The sequence below is a fragment of the Ambystoma mexicanum genome, chromosome 10 (assembly GCF_040938575.1).
Source record: "Ambystoma mexicanum isolate Mex_15411 chromosome 10, UKY_AmexF1_1, whole genome shotgun sequence".
In the NCBI taxonomy this organism is placed as follows: Eukaryota; Metazoa; Chordata; class Amphibia; order Caudata; family Ambystomatidae; genus Ambystoma; species Ambystoma mexicanum.
This window is the reverse complement of record NC_090932.1, coordinates 16,269,752-16,292,242: the sequence shown is the minus strand read 5'-3', so window position 1 is coordinate 16,292,242 and position 22,491 is coordinate 16,269,752. Positions and strand designations below refer to the sequence as shown.

The 22,491-nt window shown below is 47.3% G+C and overlaps 1 protein-coding gene across 2 annotated transcripts in view; it reads right to left on the bottom strand.

The window, feature by feature from the left end:
• Window positions 1-22,491, bottom strand: part of LOC138491105 (probable cation-transporting ATPase 13A4) — an 891,483-nt gene that overhangs the window by 441,914 nt on the left and 427,078 nt on the right. For both annotated transcript variants that reach the window (XM_069617424.1, XM_069617425.1), the window contains one exon: window positions 14,695-14,819. In XM_069617424.1, coding sequence (XP_069473525.1) covers window positions 14,695-14,819 — 125 coding nt within the window. The remainder of the gene's footprint in view (window positions 1-14,694; window positions 14,820-22,491) is intronic.

The following is a 22,491-nucleotide window of genomic DNA, read 5'->3' as shown; positions in this document are numbered from 1 at the left end:
CTGAATGTTGAAAACAGTAAATTGTGCCAACCTTTGGCAAATACAATATAATTATGTATTAATCAAAGCATGAGCGCACACTCCACTTACAGTTATTGCTCTAACCTGACGCCCCGGTAAAGGGATCACAAGGTGTTTTTAATAGGTATGGCTATTAGCCACTTACACTTAGGTTTAATTTGTGTAGGGTGGTGCCCGAGTGGGAGACACGTGTCAAAGGTGGTGGTGATAAAAACTCACTCAATAGAATATGCAGTGTATGTTATGGACTAAAGACTTGCCTTTGTTGTAGTCCTTCAACAATACGGAGGCAGTATAGTTATCGGAGGAGTTTGGGATTTTTTGTCTTCTTCTTTTCTCTTGTCACCCATGCTCGGCTTTGACAAATGATTTGCTCTTTGTAAACAGTGATGGATGTGCGTGTTGATAAGGTTTGAAAATCCTGTGGTAATGTATGCCATGTACTGAGGTTTGCTGATATATCTGCTTTTGTGTTGTGAAATTATGTATTTGGTTATTGAGGAATGTTATAAAAGCCCTGAAGAAGACCTTTATGTACAGGTCGAAACACATATCGGCGGCAAACTAGTCAAAAAACCTTGTACCAAGATGTTGCAGAGCATTATTTTTTGTATAACTTTGTATTGATAAATTAGCATGTGTAATGCACTTAGTATCGCATGTTTGCAAGATTCTGAGGGTGCCACGCATTAGGTCCACAGGGTTTCCTTCGACATACAGACAGAGGTGAAGAACAATAATAGGTTATGTGCAGACAGTAAAGGAAGGCGGATCAGACATGGGATGCTCAAATTATGTGAACAGCCTAGTTTTGAGAGCTCTGCAGAAAACCCAGTGGCATTATTCAGCTCTCAGCTCAAGAGGAAGGGAGTTCTATTGTTCAGCTGCAATGGATGGAAAACTCAAGCCTCCCACTTTGGAATGTTTTCATTTGGCTGGACCAACTGCTGGCAGTAAGGTGTTCTAGTGGGTGTAAGCAGCAGGGTCTTAGAGATTTACTGGGATAATAAGGTCGGGCAGATCTGGAGATACACCTGTCAGTGATTGAGAGGGTCTTGAACATAAGTCTTTCTCGGATTGGGAGCCATTTTAAAGCTCTATGGGTAGTCGAGATGTGTTCCATTTTAGGAATGTTCAGTGCTGCTTGAAGGCATTGTTTTGGATCATCTGTAGTTTGTGTATATTGTGTGTAGGGAAACCAGCAAAGAGTACAATGCAGTAGTCTAGTCTGGCACCAACTGCACGTGCAATCATTAGGCGGCTGTCTGTGGATAGCAAAGATCTAGCAGAATGTATCAATTTGAGAGACGATCCCCAGCATTCACCACAAGCAAATGATGTTAAGATGAACTATGAGTATTGTGAGGTCACTGTACTCATACGGCTGCAGCCTTGCCTTACCACATGTTCAAAAGGCCACGTGAGCACTCGAGGAACAAGTTCAAGGACTCCTTAGGATGAAAGGGTCTCAGACCAATTCTTTCAACGTTGTTGGAATCCAACTTTTTCCGAAGTGTTGAAGATGTTTATTTTGGTTACTTGGTTCGTCTGTCAATTCTGTTTCAAAAGAAATGCTTAAAACATGTCATTAACCAAAATAAAAGTGAAAAAGAAGCTCCTTAGAAGATTTTGAGATGGAGATTGATTGATCAATGTCGGCCAGTTTGATAATAAAATAATGTAAGAAAAATATATAATTCAGATTGGCACAATAATGTACCAAACCTTGAAACGAACACAGTGTCCATTGAGTATGTAAAAGACATTGCAACGTAAAAGGATTATACACAATTATTTCCAGGTAGGAGCTATAGGGGAGCTTCATGTTTATTAATAATAATAATAATAATAATAATAATTTGGCACTTATATAGCGCTACGAACCCTCAGGTATCTGAGCGCTGCTCATTATTACCCACGGTGTGTGGTGCTCATTTATCGACCTCGGGAGGATGAAAGGCTGAGTTTGGCCCCGCCGGGATTCGAACCTGCGTTAGCAGCCTCTGCACGGATGTCAATGCGAGCGCTCTACTCACTAGTTTGTATTTTATCACCATGAAGTGCCTGCTCTCACTTTCTTGTCAGTTTATCCTCTAATTTCTTCTGCCTCAGTTCCTTTCCTTTTTCTATTTTTTTGTGGCCGTTTCCATTTGAACCCCCTCAACTTCTGCATTTAGTTAATCCACGATTCTTTTCACGAAGGTACCTCCGCTTGGATCCTACCCACACATAACTTTGATAAATGCAGATCCCTGCTAGCAGCAGCTCTTTGCCTACTTCTGCTTTGTTCTGTCGTCACTACACGACCGTCAGGCAGGGAAGAAGTCCTACCCTGAGTCTGGCATCGATGCCAGCCTGAACAGAAGATCCAGGCTGCAGACCGTCAGGCAGGGAAGAAGTCCTACCCTGAGTCAACATTTGGTGGTCCTTCTAACGTTCCTAAAATTGTATTTGATTTCATGCAAAAAAGTCTGTAACCCTGACTGCTGTTTTTTGCCCCCTTTCTCTTTCTAATAGGATTATTCAAAAAAGTAGAATACATATCTACCACACTGTAATCTTGGACGGTAACTTTCAATCAGAACATCATTCCTATGGCTATTCTGGCCTGCAATACTGTGATTTGCTGGTTGCAGTAGGTGCTGCTTGATAGCATGGAGGGGATGAAGCTTTGTGCAGTGTGCTAGACCCCAGGAGTCCTCTGATGGGCATTGACTGTGGAGTGAGAGTTGGCAGACTGGACGGTAAATAATTTAAGAAGGAAGCGCTGTCCAGCGCAGGTGATGTCACTAAACCGCGGGTTCAGCAGGTCAGCACAAAGAGGCGGATGAAATGAGGAGCAATATCTTTACAGTGCAGTCCATGGGGCCCGGCTATGGGTCCAGTAGGTAACACAGAGTCACTAGTTCAGTAAAGGACAGTGTCTGATCAAGCACAAGTGCTGCAGCTTAGTCCAGGGTTCAGCGGGTGAGCGAAGAGGCAGATGAAATGAGGAGCAATATCTTTACAGTGTAGCCCATGGGGCCCGGCTATGGTTCCAGTAGGTAACACAGAGACACTGGTGCAGTGATGGACAGTGTCTGATCAAGCACAAGTGCTGCAGCTTAGTCAGGGGGTCAGCGGGTGAGCGAAGAGGCAGATGAAATGAGGAGCAATATCTTTACAGTGTAGCCCATGGGGCCCGGCTATGGGTCCAGTAGGTAACACAGAGACACTGGTGCAGTGATGGACAGTGTCTGATCAAGCACAAGTGCTGCAGCTTAGTCCAGGGTTCAGCGGGTGAGTGAAGAGGTGGATGAAATGAGGAGCAATATCTTTACAGTGCAGCCCATGGGGCCCGGCTATGGGTCCAGCAGGTAACACAGAGTCACTGCTGCAGTGAATTACAGTGCCTGGTCAAGCACAAGTGCTGCAGCTTAGTCCAGGGTTCAGCGGGTGACTGAAGAGGTGGATGAAATGAGGAGCAATATCTTTACAGTGCGGTCCAGGGGGGCCGGCTATGGGTCCAGCAGGTAACACAGAGTCACTGGTGCAGTGAAGGACAGTGTCTGGTCAAGCCCAAGTGCTGCAGCTTAGTCAGGGGGTCAGCGGGTGAGTGAAGAGGCGGATGAAATGAGGAGCAATATCTTTACAGTGCGGTCCAGGGGGGCAGGCTATGGGTCCAGCAGGTAACACAGAGTCACTGGTGCAGTGAAGGACAGTGTCTGGTCAAGCACAAATGCTGCAGCTTAGTCAGGGGGTCAGTGTGTGAGTGAAGAGGCGGATGAAATGAGGAGCAATATCTTTACAGTGCGGTTCAGGGGGGCCGGCTATGGGTCCAGCAGGTAACACAGAGTCACTGGTGCAGTGAAGGACAGTGTCTGGTCAAGCACAAGTGCTGCAGCTTAGTCAGGGGGTCAGCGGGTGAGTGAAGAGGCGGATGAAATGAGGAGCAATATCTTTTACAGTGCAGCCCATGGGGCCCGGCTATGGGTCCAGCAGGTAACACAGAGTCACTAGTGCAGTGAAGGACAGTGTCTGGTCAAGCACTAGTGCTGCAGCTTAGTCCAGGGTTCAGCGGGTGAGCGAAGAGGCGGATGAAATGAGGAGCAATATCTTTACAGTGTAGCCCATGGGGCCCGGCTATGGGTCCAGTAGGTAACACAGAGACACTGGTGCAGTGATGGACAGTGTCTGATCAAGCACAAGTGCTGCAGCTTAGTCCAGGGTTCAGCGGGTGAGTGAAGAGGTGGATGAAATGAGGAGCAATATCTTTACAGTGCAGCCCATGGGGCCCGGCTATGGGTCCAGCAGGTAACACAGAGTCACTGCTGCAGTGAATTACAGTGCCTGGTCAAGCACAAGTGCTGCAGCTTAGTCCAGGGTTCAGCGGGTGACTGAAGAGGTGGATGAAATGAGGAGCAATATCTTTACAGTGCGGTCCAGGGGGGCCGGCTATGGGTCCAGCAGGTAACACAGAGTCACTGGTGCAGTGAAGGACAGTGTCTGGTCAAGCCCAAGTGCTGCAGCTTAGTCAGGGGGTCAGCGGGTGAGTGAAGAGGCGGATGAAATGAGGAGCAATATCTTTACAGTGCGGTCCAGGGGGGCAGGCTATGGGTCCAGCAGGTAACACAGAGTCACTGGTGCAGTGAAGGACAGTGTCTGGTCAAGCACAAATGCTGCAGCTTAGTCAGGGGGTCAGTGTGTGAGTGAAGAGGCGGATGAAATGAGGAGCAATATCTTTACAGTGCGGTTCAGGGGGGCCGGCTATGGGTCCAGCAGGTAACACAGAGTCACTGGTGCAGTAAAGGACAGTGTCTGGTCAAGCACAAGTGCTGCAGCTTAGTCAGGGGGTCAGCGGGTGAGTGAAGAGGCGGATGAAATGAGGAGCAATATCTTTTACAGTGCAGCCCATGGGGCCCAGCTATGGGTCCAGCAGGTAACACAGAGTCACTAGTGCAGTGAAGGACAGTGTCTGGTCAAGCACTAGTGCTGCAGCTTAGTCAGGGGGTCAGCGGGTGAGCGAAGAGGCAGATGAAATGAGGAGCAATATCTTTTACAGTGCAGCCCATGGGGCCCGGCTATGGGTCCAGCAGGTAACACAGAGTCACTAGTGCAGTGAAGGACAGTGTCTGATCAAGCACAAGTGCTGCAGCTTAGTCAGGGGGTCAGCGGGTGAGTGAAGAGGCGGATGAAATGAGGAGCAATATCTTTACAGTGCGGTCCAGGGGGGCAGGCTATGGGTCCAGCAGGTAACACAGAGTCACTGGTGCAGTGAAGGACAGTGTCTGGTCAAGCACAAGTGCTGCAGCTTAGTCAGGGGGTCAGCGGGTGAGTGAAGAGGCGGATGAAATGAGGAGCAATATCTTTTACAGTGCAGCCCATGGGGCCCGGCTATGGGTCCAGCAGGTAACACAGAGTCACTAGTGCAGTGCAGGACAGTGTCTGGACAACCACAAGTGCTGCAGCTTAGTCAGGGGGTCAGCGGGTGAGTGAAGAGGCGGATGAAATGAGGAGCAATATCTTTACAGTGCAGCCCATGGGGCCCGGGTATAGGTCCAGCAGGTAACACAGAGTCACTAGTGCAGTGCAGGACAGTGTCTGGACAAGCACAAGTGCTGCAGCTTAGTCAGGGGATCAGCGGGTGAGTGAAGAGGCGGATGAAATGATGATCAGATTCTGTCAGAGTGGGAGGGGATGCGCAGGAAGCACAGCAACTCCTTAAATGAACCCAGAGAAGCACTTGCACGAAGCAAAACTTGCTTTCAAGAGCAGCTCATGTGACTAACCTGTGGGTTCAGCGTGTAGCAGTGTTGGGGGAGGGGAGGGAAAGTGAGGTTGAAAAGAACATTCGAGAAGTGGGGCCCAATGAACAGACCTAAGTAGACACCAAAAAGCAATGAAGCTCCAGAAAGATCTCCAGACCGAGCCTGGCTTCCAATCTTCCTCTCTGCCCAAGGCGGGGCATAAGGCGGGAAAGCGGAGCGGCAGCCACGTGCACTCACGTGCAGTCACGCGCATCCACAGGCATCCACACAAGCTCACACGCCCAGGCTGCTCTTCCCTTCACACTGAGCAGAACCGCAGAAGAAGACGCGAGGCAGATGTGAACCTCACACTAAATGCTCTACAATAGCACAGCTGTGAGCTCCCTCTGGCACTTCTCCAGGGCCGGCACTGAGGCCAGATGCCATTTACATGAACACAAATAAACACACACTAGTGAGAGGGCATCAAAGAGGCACAGCAGGCTTTAAGCGGAATAATGGACCACATCTGTAGAATGACGGGCACTGCATTTCATAAGTGCAAGCATTCATTTATTTGTTGACTGCTTCTCATATGGTGTCACAATTGGCGCCTTGGGCTACTTCTGAGCACTATCTGCCAAACATGCAAGAGAAGAGCAATCACTCATGTGCGACATGAGTGCAGAAAGAACACATAAGGTTAATGTCAGCGAGTGCTGCAGGTTCCGAGGAAGGGTATTAGTATATACATAAACACGGGGGGGGCGGGGGGGGGAGTAAATGCCTGCGGGGCTGAGAGGAATTCGGGGGGAATGAAGGGGGAAGACACTGGATCAGGTGCTAGGGACCAACCTGTATCATCTTTTTATGTATTCATTTGGTGTTTTATGCAGTGCTTCTTCAAAGCATAGAAAACTGAGGGGTGATTTGGGGTGCACGGGGGAAAGACAAAGACAGATTCTCAGAAACACGTGCAAATAGAAAAGTGCAAAGAGTGTGCTTTTAATTTGCACTAGTTGGAGAAATGCACATGTTGCCTTATTTTCAAAGGTGAACAGTGCATTTCAGTGCATCCTTTCCACTGCACACACAGTCCCCTAGCTCTCCCGACACTAATGCATGATTGGTTCCCAGCACCCACGTGTGTGCTGAGGACGAATTGCACAGTGACAGTCCCTTAAAAGGACCTGTCACAGTAAAATGCAAAAAAAGAGAAAACACCTTTCTATCCCTCTTTAAGGGATAGGAATGCAAGTGGGAGAGGAGTTCATACCGCTGATGTTCCACTTTAAATAAAGGTGTGACATGGTCAGGAATGAGCCTCCTATCCAATCTTCATCCCCCTGCATGTAAGGGTATTCCACACCAGAGCGGCAGGAATCACAAAATGACCAAAGGACAGCCAAACATCTCATGGCACGGCCATGCTAGAGTAGGGCACCCAAATGACATTATGAACTAAAATGGAAAAGTGCACTCAAGGAAAGTCAAAGACATGGTCTGCTGCCACCAGCCCATCAGGGGCACATTGAGCCTGCAGCACTAAACTCGCAAAAGCAAAGGACATGATCCCAACCACACTTCACGGTAAGGTGCAGTGCACAGTTTAGAAATAGTATGACTTCCACTAAGGGAGGCGGGGTCTCCCAGTACTGATAGTTTTAGGGACTGATCAGTCCCCCCATAAAAGCAGAGCAAAAGCATAGGAAGTAAGGCTGGGGGGTCGGGGGGGGGCTTTGCTTACCTCCCAAAAGCCTGGCCAGGGGTCAGACAATAGCAAAACGATAGAGTGTTCCGTTCAAGTCTACAGAATGAAAGCAACACAAACAACACCTTTCCAAACAGCCCCCAAATGGCATTCCTTGTCTGAACACTGAAGATATTGCCAAGCTAAAACACTCCTCCTCTTGCTTCTGCCCTGCTCCCACTCCTGCTCTTCCACCCACTCCTGTTCTCACTTCTGTTCCTCCAGTTTCTCTTGCTCCTCACGCACTCCCTCTAGAAAGCTGTCCTCTGATGGACACAGCTGTTGGGGTACTGTAGTGACCTGGATTCCCTGTTTACCTTTGCAGTAGTGAATGGAATGTTGGGTGAGTGACATGGAATGTAGCCTGTGAGAATGCTGATGTATGGTTGGGTGTTCTGAGTGAGTCAGTTGGAGAGATGTAGCCTACCTGAGAGGATGCCGGTGCATGTTGCCTGGAGCTCAGATGTACTTGGCAAGTTAAACCTAATATAATGTACTGGAACTTCAATAAAGAAGCTACTGGGACATCATCTGAGGTCAGAGTCATCACTAGGAACCCAGAGCTTTACAATGGCGACGAGGATGCTGGCTGTGCTGGGGGGACAGCACTAAGGAGGGCACATGAACCACCCCCAACCAAAGAAGATCCTCTCAGGTAGGGCGAGCACTACTTAAGTTAAGGCGCATAGGGGCCCAGTGTAGGAGCCAGAGGCGCAGGAAATAGAGCGCAGCGCCAGGGAGCTTGGAGCCTAGAAAATTGACTTTGGTGGGGCTAAGGGCCCGGTTGACTCTTTGAAGGGGTTTGGAACCCAAAGCTGCGCCTAGGAGACATTTGGAAGCCATTGCTGTACAGTAGAGAGGCTTAAAGCTATTGAGTGAGCCTTGAGAGGATTGGAGCCCACTGCAAACTAGAAGGGGCTTGAAGCTCATTTGCATGCTCTTGGAGGGGCTAGGAGCCCATAGCAGAGCTTTGTACAAGATGAGGGCCAATATTGACATTGGTGGGGCTTGGAGCCCATTGCAGCGCAGGATGAGTTCAGGCTTTGTTTCATTTGAGAAGCATACAAAGGTGTTGTACATTAACACTGGGCACAGTCACAAGGCTGTTAAAAGCTTACCTGGTTTGCTGCCAGACGAGCGGAGAGCCTGCAGCTGTGGAGAGTGCTGCACAAGGGGTAGGGGCTCTGGGATGCAGTGAGCGGCCCTGTTTGGCAGAGGAGACTCTATGTGGCGAGATGGCAGAGTGCTGTTGGCAAATGTCCTATGGCGAGTTGCTGTGCAGTGTGACGGAGGATCTGCTGGAGCGCTGAGTCCGTTGGAGCCAGAGTTCTGTCTACATCAGTGGATCTTATGTTACTGATGATGTATGAAGGAATTCCGGGGGGGATTGGCGATGATCCCTGAGGCTTGGAATTGTGAAGGCGTCACAGAGGGAGTGTCCGTAGCCAGTGAAGAAGAATACTGGATAGTTCACTTCCATTGCAACCGTTTGTTGCTGCACTAACCCAAGATAGGCGCAAGGCATCAGGAAAAGCTTAGTAACTAGGAGTTTAAAGTAAAGAACCTAGCGATGTGCATTAACGTGAGTAGGAAGCAAGAGGTGGGCATTTATTTATTTATTTATTTATTTATTTATTTATTACATTTATATAGCGTGCAGACAGCCCAGGGGCATTGTGGCACTGTTACTTGTAAGGAAAACTTAGTTACAATGGGTACAGGTTGTGCCTTGGGTTACAGTGAGGCAGCGACCTGTGATCAGATATAGGTGGTGTCATACCACGTAATGCATCATACATGACATTCATGAGGGCTAGGCCATATGTTTGTTAGATGAACAGGGTCGTTTTCAAGGCTTTCCGAAAGGCGGCCAGTGAGGGTTCAGAGCGCAGGGAGCTAGGGAGAGTGTTCCAGTGTACGGCAGCGAGGTACGGGAAGCTGGAGCCCCCTGCTCTGGCTCTTTTTACCCTGGGTACTGAGAGCATGCTGGCATAGGGTGACCTAGTGGGTCGTGCGTAGGAGACCGGGTGGATCCTGTGGGAAAGGTACATTGGGGCGGCAAGATGGACACATTTGTGGGTGATGCTTAGCGCTTTGAATAAGATCCTTTCCTTTATGCGGAGCCAGTGGGATGCATAATGGAAGTCTGTGAGGAGTCACTGCGTTGTGAGGAAAGGAGTCAAGCTAATGTTGCTGATACAGCAGTGGTCAAGGGGACATTCCGGCTCACATCTATTAATGTAGCATCCAGCATTTGGTGGAAGCGGGTTGATGCCGCCTTGCCGGAGTAGGAGGCAGCGTACGGCTGCACTACGACTGGCGAGAAAAGACATGCCGGGGAACAGATGTGGCAATCTGGGCAATTTTCACAGTAACTTGGAGTTAGTCTAGTGGTCAGCTGGTGAGGGGCCGTGTCCCGAAGGTATTTTTGTTGAAATTGGGTGCTGGTTGTAGGAGCAGAGACAGATATGTTTTGTTTAAACTGTTTTTAGTCATATTATTGAGCTGTTTGGTTACTTTGGTAGTGTTGATGTGAGGCCTAGGTGCGATTAATGGTGTGCACAAGATGTATGTAAACATGTTATGGCCTCTGTGTAGATATTACGTGGCATGAAGAATGGTGGTAGCACGTGGTACAACAGTTTTGTTAACATTTTCTTCCCACAGGTGGACTTTTAATGCAATAGGCAATGTGGACTGATTAGTGTTATAGTACATGGAATACGGAAATGTGATTTATGGAATATGTCAAACTAATATTTTGCTTTTCAGGTGGGACTGTTATATGTGTTGAGAAATAAGAAGCTTAGTCAAATGTGTTTTGAGTTTTCTTTGCTATGCCACGTTAATGTTTTGTTTTGCAGGTGGGACTTTGTGTTCCTTTGAGAACTAGGAAGTTAGTTAGAGTTTAGGAGAAATTAAAAGATTTCAATGGTAATCACATGCTAGTGAAGTGTGTGGGAGTGGTGTGCGGTCGTTGTTGTATGTGTGCTGGAAGCATTTGGTGATGTGGTGTATGTTGTGATGATGCTTCCTCATGGCAGTGGTTGGTCTGCATGGTGGTCCATGAGGACACATGTGACAGATGGGGGTGGTGGCATTGTACTTTAGGTGTTCATGTTGTGTCGTTTCACTCGGGTGTTTGGAACGCCCAGCCTGGTTCTTTGGATTGTGTGGGTGCACAGCTCGGAGTTGTGTGTGTGGTGTGGCTGTGAGGAGAGTAATGGAGGTGTATTTTGTTAGGCGGTACAAGCTGTGTAGGGGTGGAGAGAAGTGAGGTGCGTGAGGTCGTGAGGATTTGTAGTGGTGCAATTGTAGTGGTGCAATTTTCAGTGGTTGGCATCCTTTCTCCACTGAGTAGAAAAGGGGAAGGGCACTGTTGGTATGTGTTTTGGTACCATTAATGCTGGTGACGTTTTCATGGTGTGCAGATGTGGTGGTTGGAGTTTGGTAGTTATGCAGGCGCAGGATATGGTGTGCGTGTGGTGTGTGTGTGTTGTGAGTGTGCATTTCTTCTGGTTGTGTCATTTGGTTGTTCTGTAAAGAGGGATGATATGTAGTGACCTGGTTTCCCAGTTTACCTTTGCAGTCGTGAATGGAATGTTGTTGTGAGTGACATGGAATGTAGCCTGTGAGAATGCTGTTGTATGGTTGGGTGTTCTGAGTGAGTCAGTTGGAGAGATGTAGCCTACCTGAAAGGATGCCGGTGCATGTTGCCTTAAGCTCAGATGTACTTGACAAGATAAACCTAATATAATGTACTGGAACTTCAATAAAGAAGTAACTGGAACATCATCTGATGTCAGAGTCATCACTGGGAACCCAGAGCTTTACAGGTACCTCTGCCTTTTAGTTTAGTTAGTTTATTTATAGAGCGCACCTAACACTGAGGTATCTGGGCGCTTTTGCTTGAACAAGGAATAGTGGTTACAAAGACGATACATAAAGCTGTTCACTTGTGTTACATACCAAGTAAACATGCCAGATAGGTGCAAAGAATACAATGTGAACTAGTGATACAGTTGACGTGATACAGATAACAAAAGTGTAATGTTACAGATCTAGGCATTTAACCAGGCAGTGCCAATGAGCAGACCTGAGGATATCAATAAAATAGTAGTTTTGCTGGCCGAAGAGCCACTCTTTTACTTTTGTTCTGAAAGTCCAAAAGGAAGGTTGAGCTCTTAGTGCTGTAGGCAAGGAGTTCCAAAGCGTGGCTGCTAGATCCGGGACGCTAGACCCTCCAGCTTTTTGTAGTTTATATTTAGGAATGTTGGGGCAGTGTAAGTAATTTACCCTAGTGGGTCTGGTGGATTGGTTCCTAATGAATTTGTCGACCAGGTATTTTGGAGCCGTGTTGCATAGGCATTTGTGCGTAATTACTAGAGTTTGAAGTGTGATGCTGTCTCGCACTGGAAGCCACTGCATGTCACACCTTATTGCTGAAACGTGATTGGTTCGTGGGATGTTTAAGGCAGATCTAAGAGCGTTATTTTGGAGCACTTGCAATTTGTTCAGGTTACGTTTATTAGAGCCTAGATATAAGGTGTTACAATAGTCCAATTTAGATCAAATCAGAGCTCTGGCTAGAGCAATGCAACTGTTGGTAGATAGGAAGGGTTTGCAGGCATTAATCAACTTAGAAGTGTACGCTGTTGCTGAGGCAGATGCATTGACTTGCCTTGTGAGGGAAAGGGTACAGTCTAAGTAGATGCCTAGAGTTTTGACCTTGCTAGAGACTTTGATGATGTTCCCATCAATGTTGAAAGACTTGTACAGGGTATCCAGCATGTTTAGTAGGGACTGTGAGACTATAAGGAGTAGCTCGGTCTTGTCATTCAGGCAGAGGCCATGGGTAGCCATCCACGCCTGAATGTGAAGATAGATTTCATTCAGCATTTTAGCATCTTTGTCATAGCATCCCGTAAAGGTGATGAGGACTTGGGTGTCATCTGCCTAGTTAGTGTAGGTGATACCCAAGTCATCTAGGTGGTCGTACAGGAGCTTCGTATAGGTGGTGTATAAAGTGGGAGATTCACAGGAGCCCTGTGGGACTCCACAGAGGATTGGTACTGTTTCGGCTGAGGCGGTAGGTGTGAAAACCCTCATAGTCCTGTTCGCTTAGAAGGATTGAATACAGGCCATGGAATTTAGGGAGAAAGAGGCCGCTGTAGTCAGATGTCTGGTGAGGATATTATGGTTGACTGAATCAAAAGCTGCTGAGAGGTCGAGCAGAAGGAGGAGGGACAGATTTCCTTTATCTTTAGATTCATCCATTTGGATTTTTAGATTGAGGAGGGCTGTGTCAGTGCCATGTCTTGGCCTGAATCCTGATTGACGCAGACCTAGGAGGTTGTTATCTTCTAGGTGGTTTTAAATTTGGAGGTATGCCGCTCTATCAAGGATTTTTAGGAGGAACGATACTGTAGTTATGGGTCTGTAGTTGGTTGGGGTATTGGGATCAAGGTTTGGTTTTTGGAGAAAAGGCATGACCCATGCCTCCCTGAGATTGTTTGGGAGTGTGCAGGTTTCAAAGGATGCGGTAATCAGAGAAGTAATGAATGGAGTGAACTCGTTTGCTCCATCCTTTATGACAGTAGCTAGGCAGATATCCACCTGACATCTAGAAGGTTTTAGGCTGGCTATGATGTCTTCTACCTCCTTAGTACAGACTGAGGAAAATTAGAATAGGTGGTACGGTATAGACGGTGGGCCATGAGGCTTGCTAAAGTTGGTGTTCAGAGTCAGACTTCGCTTTTTGGCTTCTATTTTGGATTGCAACAGGGCTAATTTGTCCATTAAGGGTTTCTGGATATTGGCACACCAAGAAGCATCTTTTGTGCAGGAATCTGTAGGTGGAACGGGAGTCTCCAACTCCCTGAGGATGGTGAGTAGCTCTTTTGAGCCAGATATGGCATTTTGTATTCTGATGTTGTAAGTCTCTCTTTGGGGTTTTAATATGGTTTCTATTCCAGTGTATAAAGGTACCTAGGGAAATACTGACCTTGACAGCATCCCACAGTTTGCTCCCGAATTCCTCTATCACTGATTGGCCTCTAGTCCTGGCGCCCACCTCTTCTCCTTGTTGGTAGACTCCTACCCTCCTGATTTCTGGGTGTTTGAGGTCTGTTGGCGTTTGACCCCTTGCGTGGGACAGCTATTTTAGGAGCAGTCAGATTGTTCAACATGATTTTTTTATGTCCAATATAATTTGACTCATTGAATTATGTGGTTAGGACACTAACACTAATAATTGGTTGGTGTACTCTGGGGTTTGCCAGATGACTCCAAGTCATAAGGGACGCCCTACTCCACTCCTCGGCTTTGCTTTGACTTTAGTTCACTCCCATCAGGCAATTGATGGAGCCGTGAATATCCAGAACTGGAACATTGTGTCCTCCTGACATGGAGTCATCTAGCAAGCCAGATGTAATCTAGTGAGTAGAGAGATTCCAGGGGGAGAAACAGTGAGAGTCCTATAGGATGAAGAAAGGCTGCAAATAATGTCTTTCCAATCTATTTGGTCTTCTCTTGTAATTAGTGCAATCATTATATTGTACATCACCTCTCCTCCTTGTACAGCGCTTTGTTGCTATCCAGCTAGGTTTGGGTGCTATAAAACGCTACACATATATACATGTCCACACCAGCAACTCAGCCCACTTTTCCATCTGACCGGTTTCTACTATTAAAGTGTGGGTCCTGTAGGAAAAGAGACTTCGCATTTTAACTAAAGCTCTGAATTTTAACCACATGCGGTAAAATACAAAACAAAACTGGTCACTGTGAATTGGGTCCATCTCAGGGGCTGTTTATATGAATACCAGCATTAAGGTGTCTCCGCAAGTGTATTCTGAATTACCACCAAAATGGTATTGTTGATAAAATACCATATGATGATGAAATCGTGATTTAGGAGCACCAGGTCCGGTCTTGGCTTACTGTTTGGGATCCCAGTATAAGAACAATACAGACAGCTCACCAAAATACCACAAAATACCCCAACAGGCTCACCAAAAATACCACAAAATACCTCTAACAGTCTTCAGCAGGCTGGCATTCACTGCCAGGTCCTGGCACACATATGTATGCCCATGGTGAATGCAGAGCATGAGTAATAGCCCACTGCGGTACTCTTCCCCCAATGAATGCACAAGGGCGGCAGCAGCACATTTAATGCATTTCCGCATCACATACCTGTGATCATGACGGTGCGGATCTGCGCGGTGTTCAGCTCTTGCAAGGCCGGCTTGGTCGCAGCCTTCACTTTATTCTCCATCACAAGGAGTCCAAGAAATTCCAGCTCCGACTCAACTTCTTCCCTGAGAGAAAAATACAAGTAAACCTATCACTGGCGGGGAATATTGCTGAAGAACCTGGAGATTCTGGATGATGCGCTAGACACGTGGGATGTGTGATACAATAACTCATGCATGCGTGAGGCACAGCACACAGTTACGATGGGTTTTGGAAACTTGGAATCTCCCAAACAGAAGCACGCACGCACGCGCGCGCACACACACACACACACACACGTAGTTATCATCTCTAGGTGATGCGTCTGCATATGATAGGTCACAAATGTTGTGTAATGCGCCAACTTGTCATTTGTTTACTTTTCTGTATCACTGATAAACCCAAATACATTAGCACTCAGGAGGCGCACAACACATGGCCCTAATCAGTCAGGGAACTCGCACATTTCATGCTGGTCTCCTGAGCCTTTACCACGGCTGACATTGTTCGTCCTGGATAGCTGGTGTGACAGGCTTCATCTCCTCCTCGAACCCACTTAAGTCTCTCCCATCCCCCCCGTACCGCCTACAAGAATCCGCAAACCTCTGCCACCACCCACACTCCACTAAGCTGCATGCAGCACCCTGGCCATACAGCTCGCTACACAGTCCTATAAATATTAAAGGGACAAATACCCTTTACTAAACGTAGCAGAGCATGGAAATAGTAAAGTTATTTAATGTAATTTATATGGCATTTGTAAAGCGCCTAGTGCTGTGGGGTAAATGCCCTTGGAGGTCGGAGATGTGTGATTTGAGGGGTGATTCTAGAATGCGTGTGCACTTTTTTAGCCAGCTCAACGGTAGGTAGGGGTGGTTAAGTCCATTATATCGACCCCATGCAGACCTGGATATTGAATGGGTGCTGTGAAAGGCAGGAGAGTATGCGAGTCAAGGAGACTGATTATGTGCCCAGCTGGATCCAATTATTTCATTGGATTCAGCTGTATTCGATTGGCAGTGGTGATGGGTGTTGTGAAGCCGAGTAGTGGTTATTGCAGATGCAAGCGGGTGGGTGCTTGTGCCCCAGGAGGGATACAGCTATGTTCCATTGTGGTGGAGTGCTATACGTACCAGTGAATCAAGGCTGATATCTATTTACCATGAACGTATGCAGCTAGTAACATGTGGTTTGACTGGAATTGTTTCTGTACGGATTGGGGACCACCTTGTTGTCTCCTCGGGTGACTCATCAGGTGCCTCCACCTTCCTGTCTGGGGAGGATAGTTCACCCAGGATGTGGAATAGATCAGTCAGGTTGCGGAGGGGGAGAGCCAGGTCTTGAGAGCCTTCCGGAACAACAATGCGATCCTCTATGTAGAAGGTGTGAAATGGAGTTCCAGATGGTAGGAGCTTCGACTGAGAAAGAAGATCCCCCTGTTATGGTTGATTTGACAAGGAGGAGAGCTGTGTCAGATCTCAGGTTTCTGGTGGGCCTGTAGGGTGTGAGTTTGTGTTGCAGATATTCTGGTCCTGTGTTGTGCAGTGCTGGGTGTGTGATGCACATTGCCTTGAAGGTGGATCTTTGCCCAATCTGCAGCCAGTGAAGAACACAAAGGGTGGGTGTGATGTGTTCTCTAGAACTTGCGGCAAGAAGGAGCCTTGCTACAGTGTTTTATGCCCGTTGGAGCTTTCTAGGTTGTGATATGGGGGCCCCCAGGTTTATGGTGTTAGCATAGTGTAAGCATGAGAGGATGATGGCCAAAATCACAGCAACTCTGTGTGGAAATGTCAGGGAGGCAAACATGCACTGGAGAATGCATGAGTGTAGGCAGCAGGTTTTTGTCACTGAGTTGATGTGATGTGATAGTGTCAGTTGTGAGTCAAAGTGCATCCAAGGTTTTCTACTGTGCTGGAGGTGGAGTGGGCTTGGGTGGAGAGGGTCATCATCCCGCTAAAACCAAACACTGATGACTGCTAGAACCAAACACTGATGACTGCTAGAACCACACACCGATGACTGCTAGAACCACACACCGATGACTGCTAGAGCCAAACACTGATGACTGCTAAAAACAAACACCAATGACTGCTAAAGCCAAACACTGATGACTGCTAGAACCACACACCGATGACTGCTAGAGCCAAACACTGATGCCTGCTAATAACAAACACCAATGACTGCTGAAGCCAAACACTGATGACTGCTAGAATCACACACCGATGACTGCTAGAGCCAAACACTGATGACTGCTAAAACCAAACACCAATGATTGCTAGAGCCAAACACTGTTGACTGCTAGAACCAAACACTGATGACTGCTAGAACCATGACTGCTAGAACCACACACCGATGACTGCTAGAGCCAAACACTGATGACTGCTAAAACCAAACACCAATGATTGCTAGAACCAAACACTGATGACTGCTAGAACCACACACCGATGACTGCTAGAGCCAAACACTGATGACTGCTAAAAACAAACACCAATGACTGCTAGAACCAAACACTGATGACTGCTAGAACCACAGACCGATGACTGCTAGAGCCAAACACTGATGACTGCTAAAAACAAACACCAATGACTGCTAAAGCCAAACACTGATGACTGCTAGAACCACACACCAGTGACTGCTAGAGCCAAACACTGATGACTTCTAGAACCACACACTGATGACTGCTATAGCCAAACACTGATGACTGCTAGAACCACACACCGATGACTGCTAGAGACAAACACTGATGACTGCTAAAACCAAACACCAATGACTGCTAGAGCCAAACACTGATGACTGCTAGAACCACACACCAGTGACTGCTAGAGCCAAACACTGATGACTTCTAGAACCACACACTGATGACTGCTATAGCCAAACACTGATGACTGCTAGAACCACACACCGATGACTGCTAGAGACAAACACTGATGACTGCTAAAAACAAACACCAATGACTGCTAAAGCCAAACACTGATGACTGCTAGAACCACACACCGATGACTGCTAGAGCCAAACACTGACAAACACCAATGACTGCTAAAGCCAAACACTGATGACTGCTAGAACCACAGACCGATGACTGCTAGAGCCAAACACTGATGACTGCTAAAAACAAACACCAATGACTGCTAAAGCCAAACACTGATGACTGCTAGAACCACACACCGATGACTGCTAGAGCCAAACACTGATGACTGCTAGAACCACACACCAATGACTGCTAGAGCCAAAAACTGATGACTGCTAGAACCACACACTGATGACTGCTAGTGCCAAACACTGATGACTGCTAGAACCACACACCAATGACTGCCAGAGTCAATAACTGATGAGTGCTAGAACCAATCACTTATGACTGCTAGAACCAACCACTGATGACTGCTAGAACCACACACCAATGACTGCTAGAACCACACAATGATGACTGCTAGAGCCAAACACTGATGACTGCTAGAACCACACACTAATGACTGCTAGAACCAATCACTGATGACTGCTAGACCCAGGCACTGATGACTGCTAGAACTAAACACTGTGCCTGAGCAGAATCGGCTTCACTTTCTAAATGAAACACTGTGTGATAACTCCATTGGTGTTTTTACCTGTTATGTTAGATCAAACGAATTCGTGCCACAACCTCCCAGTTTGGAGAGCTAGTTCTCATGGAAATTAATAATATGCTGAGGTATGGTTAGAAATTATGTAACTTATGTAAATGTTTTAATGACTGAAGTACTAAAACATGTTTTTTTGTGATGAAAGCTGAAGTGGTGTGTGGTTTGTAATTCACCACCTAACTCTTGGAATCATGAACTCTGCTACCCCCTTTCACAGAACTAAAACTAGTTGGCATGTTCACTGGAAGGCCCTTTGACAAAATCACGTGTCATATTCACTCCTTTTGTAGATGTTTACGGGGACATCCAAACACTGAACTGACCATAAAGCAGATCTTGGCACGTGTACGCCACGGGGTGATTCATGTATGGGATAGTAATTGTAGTCAGTGGTTGTTGTTCTTTTGGAGGCAGGATTTGGGTGGAGCTAGTGAAGATTAGCAGCTCCCTTGCATCAAGCTGAATCTCGCGGCATGTTCATCCTCTGCTACTCAGCAACCTCACGATACGCAAGGCAGTCCCTGAACTGATGCAAAGGAGGGCGCTCGCTCTGAGGGAGATGTCCAGTACCCTTATCTCCTTGGAATCACATATCTACAGACTTTATTGTGGATTTACCGCCTTCGTGAAGGAAACACTACCATCATGGTGACCGTGAATGCATTTACAAAGATGGCACACTTTGCTCCCCTTCCTGGCACACCTACAGCTCCATTCTGATTTTCTTAGAGACATCTACCGCCTCCACGGTCTGCCAGTGTCTATCACCACAGATCAGGGTTCACAATTCACTTCCAAGTTCTGGAAAGCCCTTTGCACATCCTTGGATATTGACAGGGCTCTTTCTGCAGATTTCAACCACAAACAAACAGACAAACAGAGAGGCTAAATCAGACCCTAGAACAACACCTTAGGTGTTTCTCCTCTCACACTCAACATTCATGGTCAGATCTGAGTCCTCTGGCAGTATACTCTTACAACAACACGGTTAATACCGCTACTTCCATGAGCTCATTTTTCTGCCATTCCGGATATCATCCCATATAATTTCCGTTGGCAGTGAGTCCTCCCACAAATGTACCTGCGGTTAGTGACTATCTCAAGCTCATACACGATAACCACAACTCTGCCTACTCACATCTGTTGCAATCCAAGGAAAGAAACAAGAATTATGTTGACCTACACAGAAGGAACAATCCTACATGGAAACTTGGAGATAAGATCTGGTTGTCCACCCGTTTTCTTCCCCAGTGGATTCACCCAACAAAGTTCTCTCATCGATATGTAGGCCCTTTTGTCATCATTGAGAAGATCAATCCTGTGACATTCCGCCTCAAACTTCCTGTTTCTAGGAACTGGATACACCCTGTATTCCATTCGTCCCTTCTCAAGGAGCACAAGTCTGACAAGTATCAGCTGACTCTCAAGACACGTACTCCTCCTCCACCCAGGGAAACTGCGGAGTACAAGGTTGATATGATCTGTGACTCCAGGTATTACAGAGGGTCTTTGCAGTATCTCAGTCCCTGGAAAGGTTATTCCAAACAGGAATGCACCTGGTAGCCAGTTTCAAATTTACACGCTCCTCGTCTGGTCTGACAGTACCACTGGTGATTCCATGGGAAACCGGGGCCGGAATGGGTAAAATGGAGGCATACTGTCACAACCCCTTGGTGGTCCATGTGGCAGCGCTGGCCCCAAGCTTCCCGTGTGTTCATGCGCTACGCTACATCGTGCCATCACATTGTTAGCAGCAGCGTTATAGTATTTCCTAAAATGGCCACCGCCGGAAAGAAGAGAAGGCTTATAGCCAACATGATCCAGACATTAGGTGCATTGCAACCCTCTGCACGCTAAGCCACTCTTTACATTTGTAGCAAAAATTCCCCCCCCTCACTACTCCCTTTCCTGCTCCTTTCTGTGCTGCACCGTATGTTCCTTCTTTTTCCCCTGTGCTTGCTCTGCGGCGGGCTGCCCCTGCCCGGCTCACTCCTCCGTGCTGTGCCCGGTTTTCTCTGGTCTGCCGTGTCCTCTGCCGTGTCCACAACACTGCACTTTCAGTGCACGCGTTCCCTCTCGAGGTCTGCATTTACCACTCAGCAATCTCTGTGCTGGTGCTTCCCTTTAGCCAGCCTCTCCAGTGCTCCACGTTGCCTTCACAGTCTTTCTCTGTGACTACGCTCTTCTTTGTTTGTCTTTGCCTTGGAGCACTCCTTACCTAGCCTCCTTACTCCCTTGCTGTCCCTCTCCTCGCATCAGCCTTCTGCATCCTCCACGTCATTTGCCCTGTGCTTACCATCTGAACAATCCTTATATTCCACATCCCATTCCATGGTCCTTTACTTTACTGGATTCCATTCAAGGACACATCACTAAGGATATACCGTCATTCCGGTTTCTCTGCTTACCTGAGGATTCAACATCAGTCAAGTCTCCATCCAGTGAGGGTTTTTGTGCCACTGTACTTTTCTCTCTATCCAGGACAATTCCCCCCAACCGCCACAGCAATCCTTCTTTTCTAAACTCAGGAGGTTGTGGTGGCGGCCGGAGAGGATAGGCCCTACCTCATTACGGACCGTCTTTGGGACAAGGTCAAAGGGAAGAAGGAGAAAGATAAGTCTACACGAAAGAACGACAGATCAGTGTCATCAGGTGAGGATTCTGAGAGATATGACTGCCAGTACATCCCTTGGTCTAGTCCCCAGATCGGTTGATCTTTTGGGTCCCACACGATGCAGTCTGTCTACTTTTATCTGTGGTTCCGTGTCCTCTGCTAGTATTTCTGCAAAGAGTTGAATGACTGCTCCCTGTAGATCTTTATCCTCGGTAAGTTATTCATTCTGATGTTTGATCTTCTCAATCTATTTTCCAAGTCCTCACATTGGAGTTCTCAGTTATTGGAGATACGAGCCAGCTGTTCGAGCATCCCGTCTGATTTCCATGTGTCCTCTTCCACCTGTTGAACTACCTTTTCAAGTGTGTCAGTCCTCTCTTCCAGCTTTGCAATATCTGTCTTTACCTCCTAGAGCGACTGTTTCATGTCTTCTTTTAGCGTCTGGAATTGTTCCTGGATGGAGAGTAAAAATTGACTCTGCAATTCCTTGAAGCAGTTTTACATGTCTGCTTTGGTCATTGAATTATCCTCCATGTTTTGTTGTTCTGCGTCGTGTGTATCTCTTGCAAGTTCCCCTTTTCTTGTCATGGTTGTATCGTCCGCACACCAAAGTTGTTTCAAGCTTCTGTTCTGTTTTCTTTGGGGGGGGACTGAGCTGGGGTCATGGTTTTTGCTCTAGATTTTGACATCAATGCTGGTGTGTTGTTCCTGTCACTGTTCTCTTTCTATTGCGCTCAGATCCTTGTTTACATACTTGGTCCCTACAATTGTGTGTCCGGTAGGTCTCCCTTTCTCTGTTTCCCCTGCGTGTTGTGAGACCTCACTGGATCAGTGTCATGTCCCCTTGTTGTCGTGGGTTATATATATCTTGTGGGTTGGAATCGGTATCCGTCCCCTTTTGGCTGAGGAGGGTGGTTTCCCTTCTGGATCCTGTTCTGCTGGATCCTTTCGCTGGTGGCATATGTCCCACCGGATAAGCCTCTTCAAGATTAAGCCGTCTTCCCTTGAAAACCACCCTCTGGGTAATTAACTGATTGTTGAATACTGTTCTTTAGTCCTTGTAGGGTTCTATATTGCCTTATGGCTTTGGAGGCCCAGTTGCAGGTGTACTGGCCACTCTTTACAGCCCGCTGCACAGGTCCCCACCTTGTTTGGTCTCTCTTGCCCTGGGGCTCCGTGTGTTATTGTATTGATGTTGCCCGGGCCGTGCTGTTTTCGCCCCGGCGCTATTAGTTGGTTCCCTTTTAGCTGAGGAACGGTCGCTGGTGTTGATGGATGTGGCCCGTGGGTGGGCCTTTGCTATATCGCCTTGCATATAGGCTCTTCACCCCCAAGTGTGCAGCGGGTGTGTGGGCCCACGGTTCGTACTTGCTTATATTGCCCCTGTGCTTATGTGGGATATTCCCACTGTACTGTTCTATTTATTTGTCTTGTGTTTGTGACTTAAGTCGGGGCCTGCTAATAGCTGATGCTGGCACGCTTCCTTGGTGCGCGGTGTACTCACTGCGTAGTAGTGGTCAAACATGG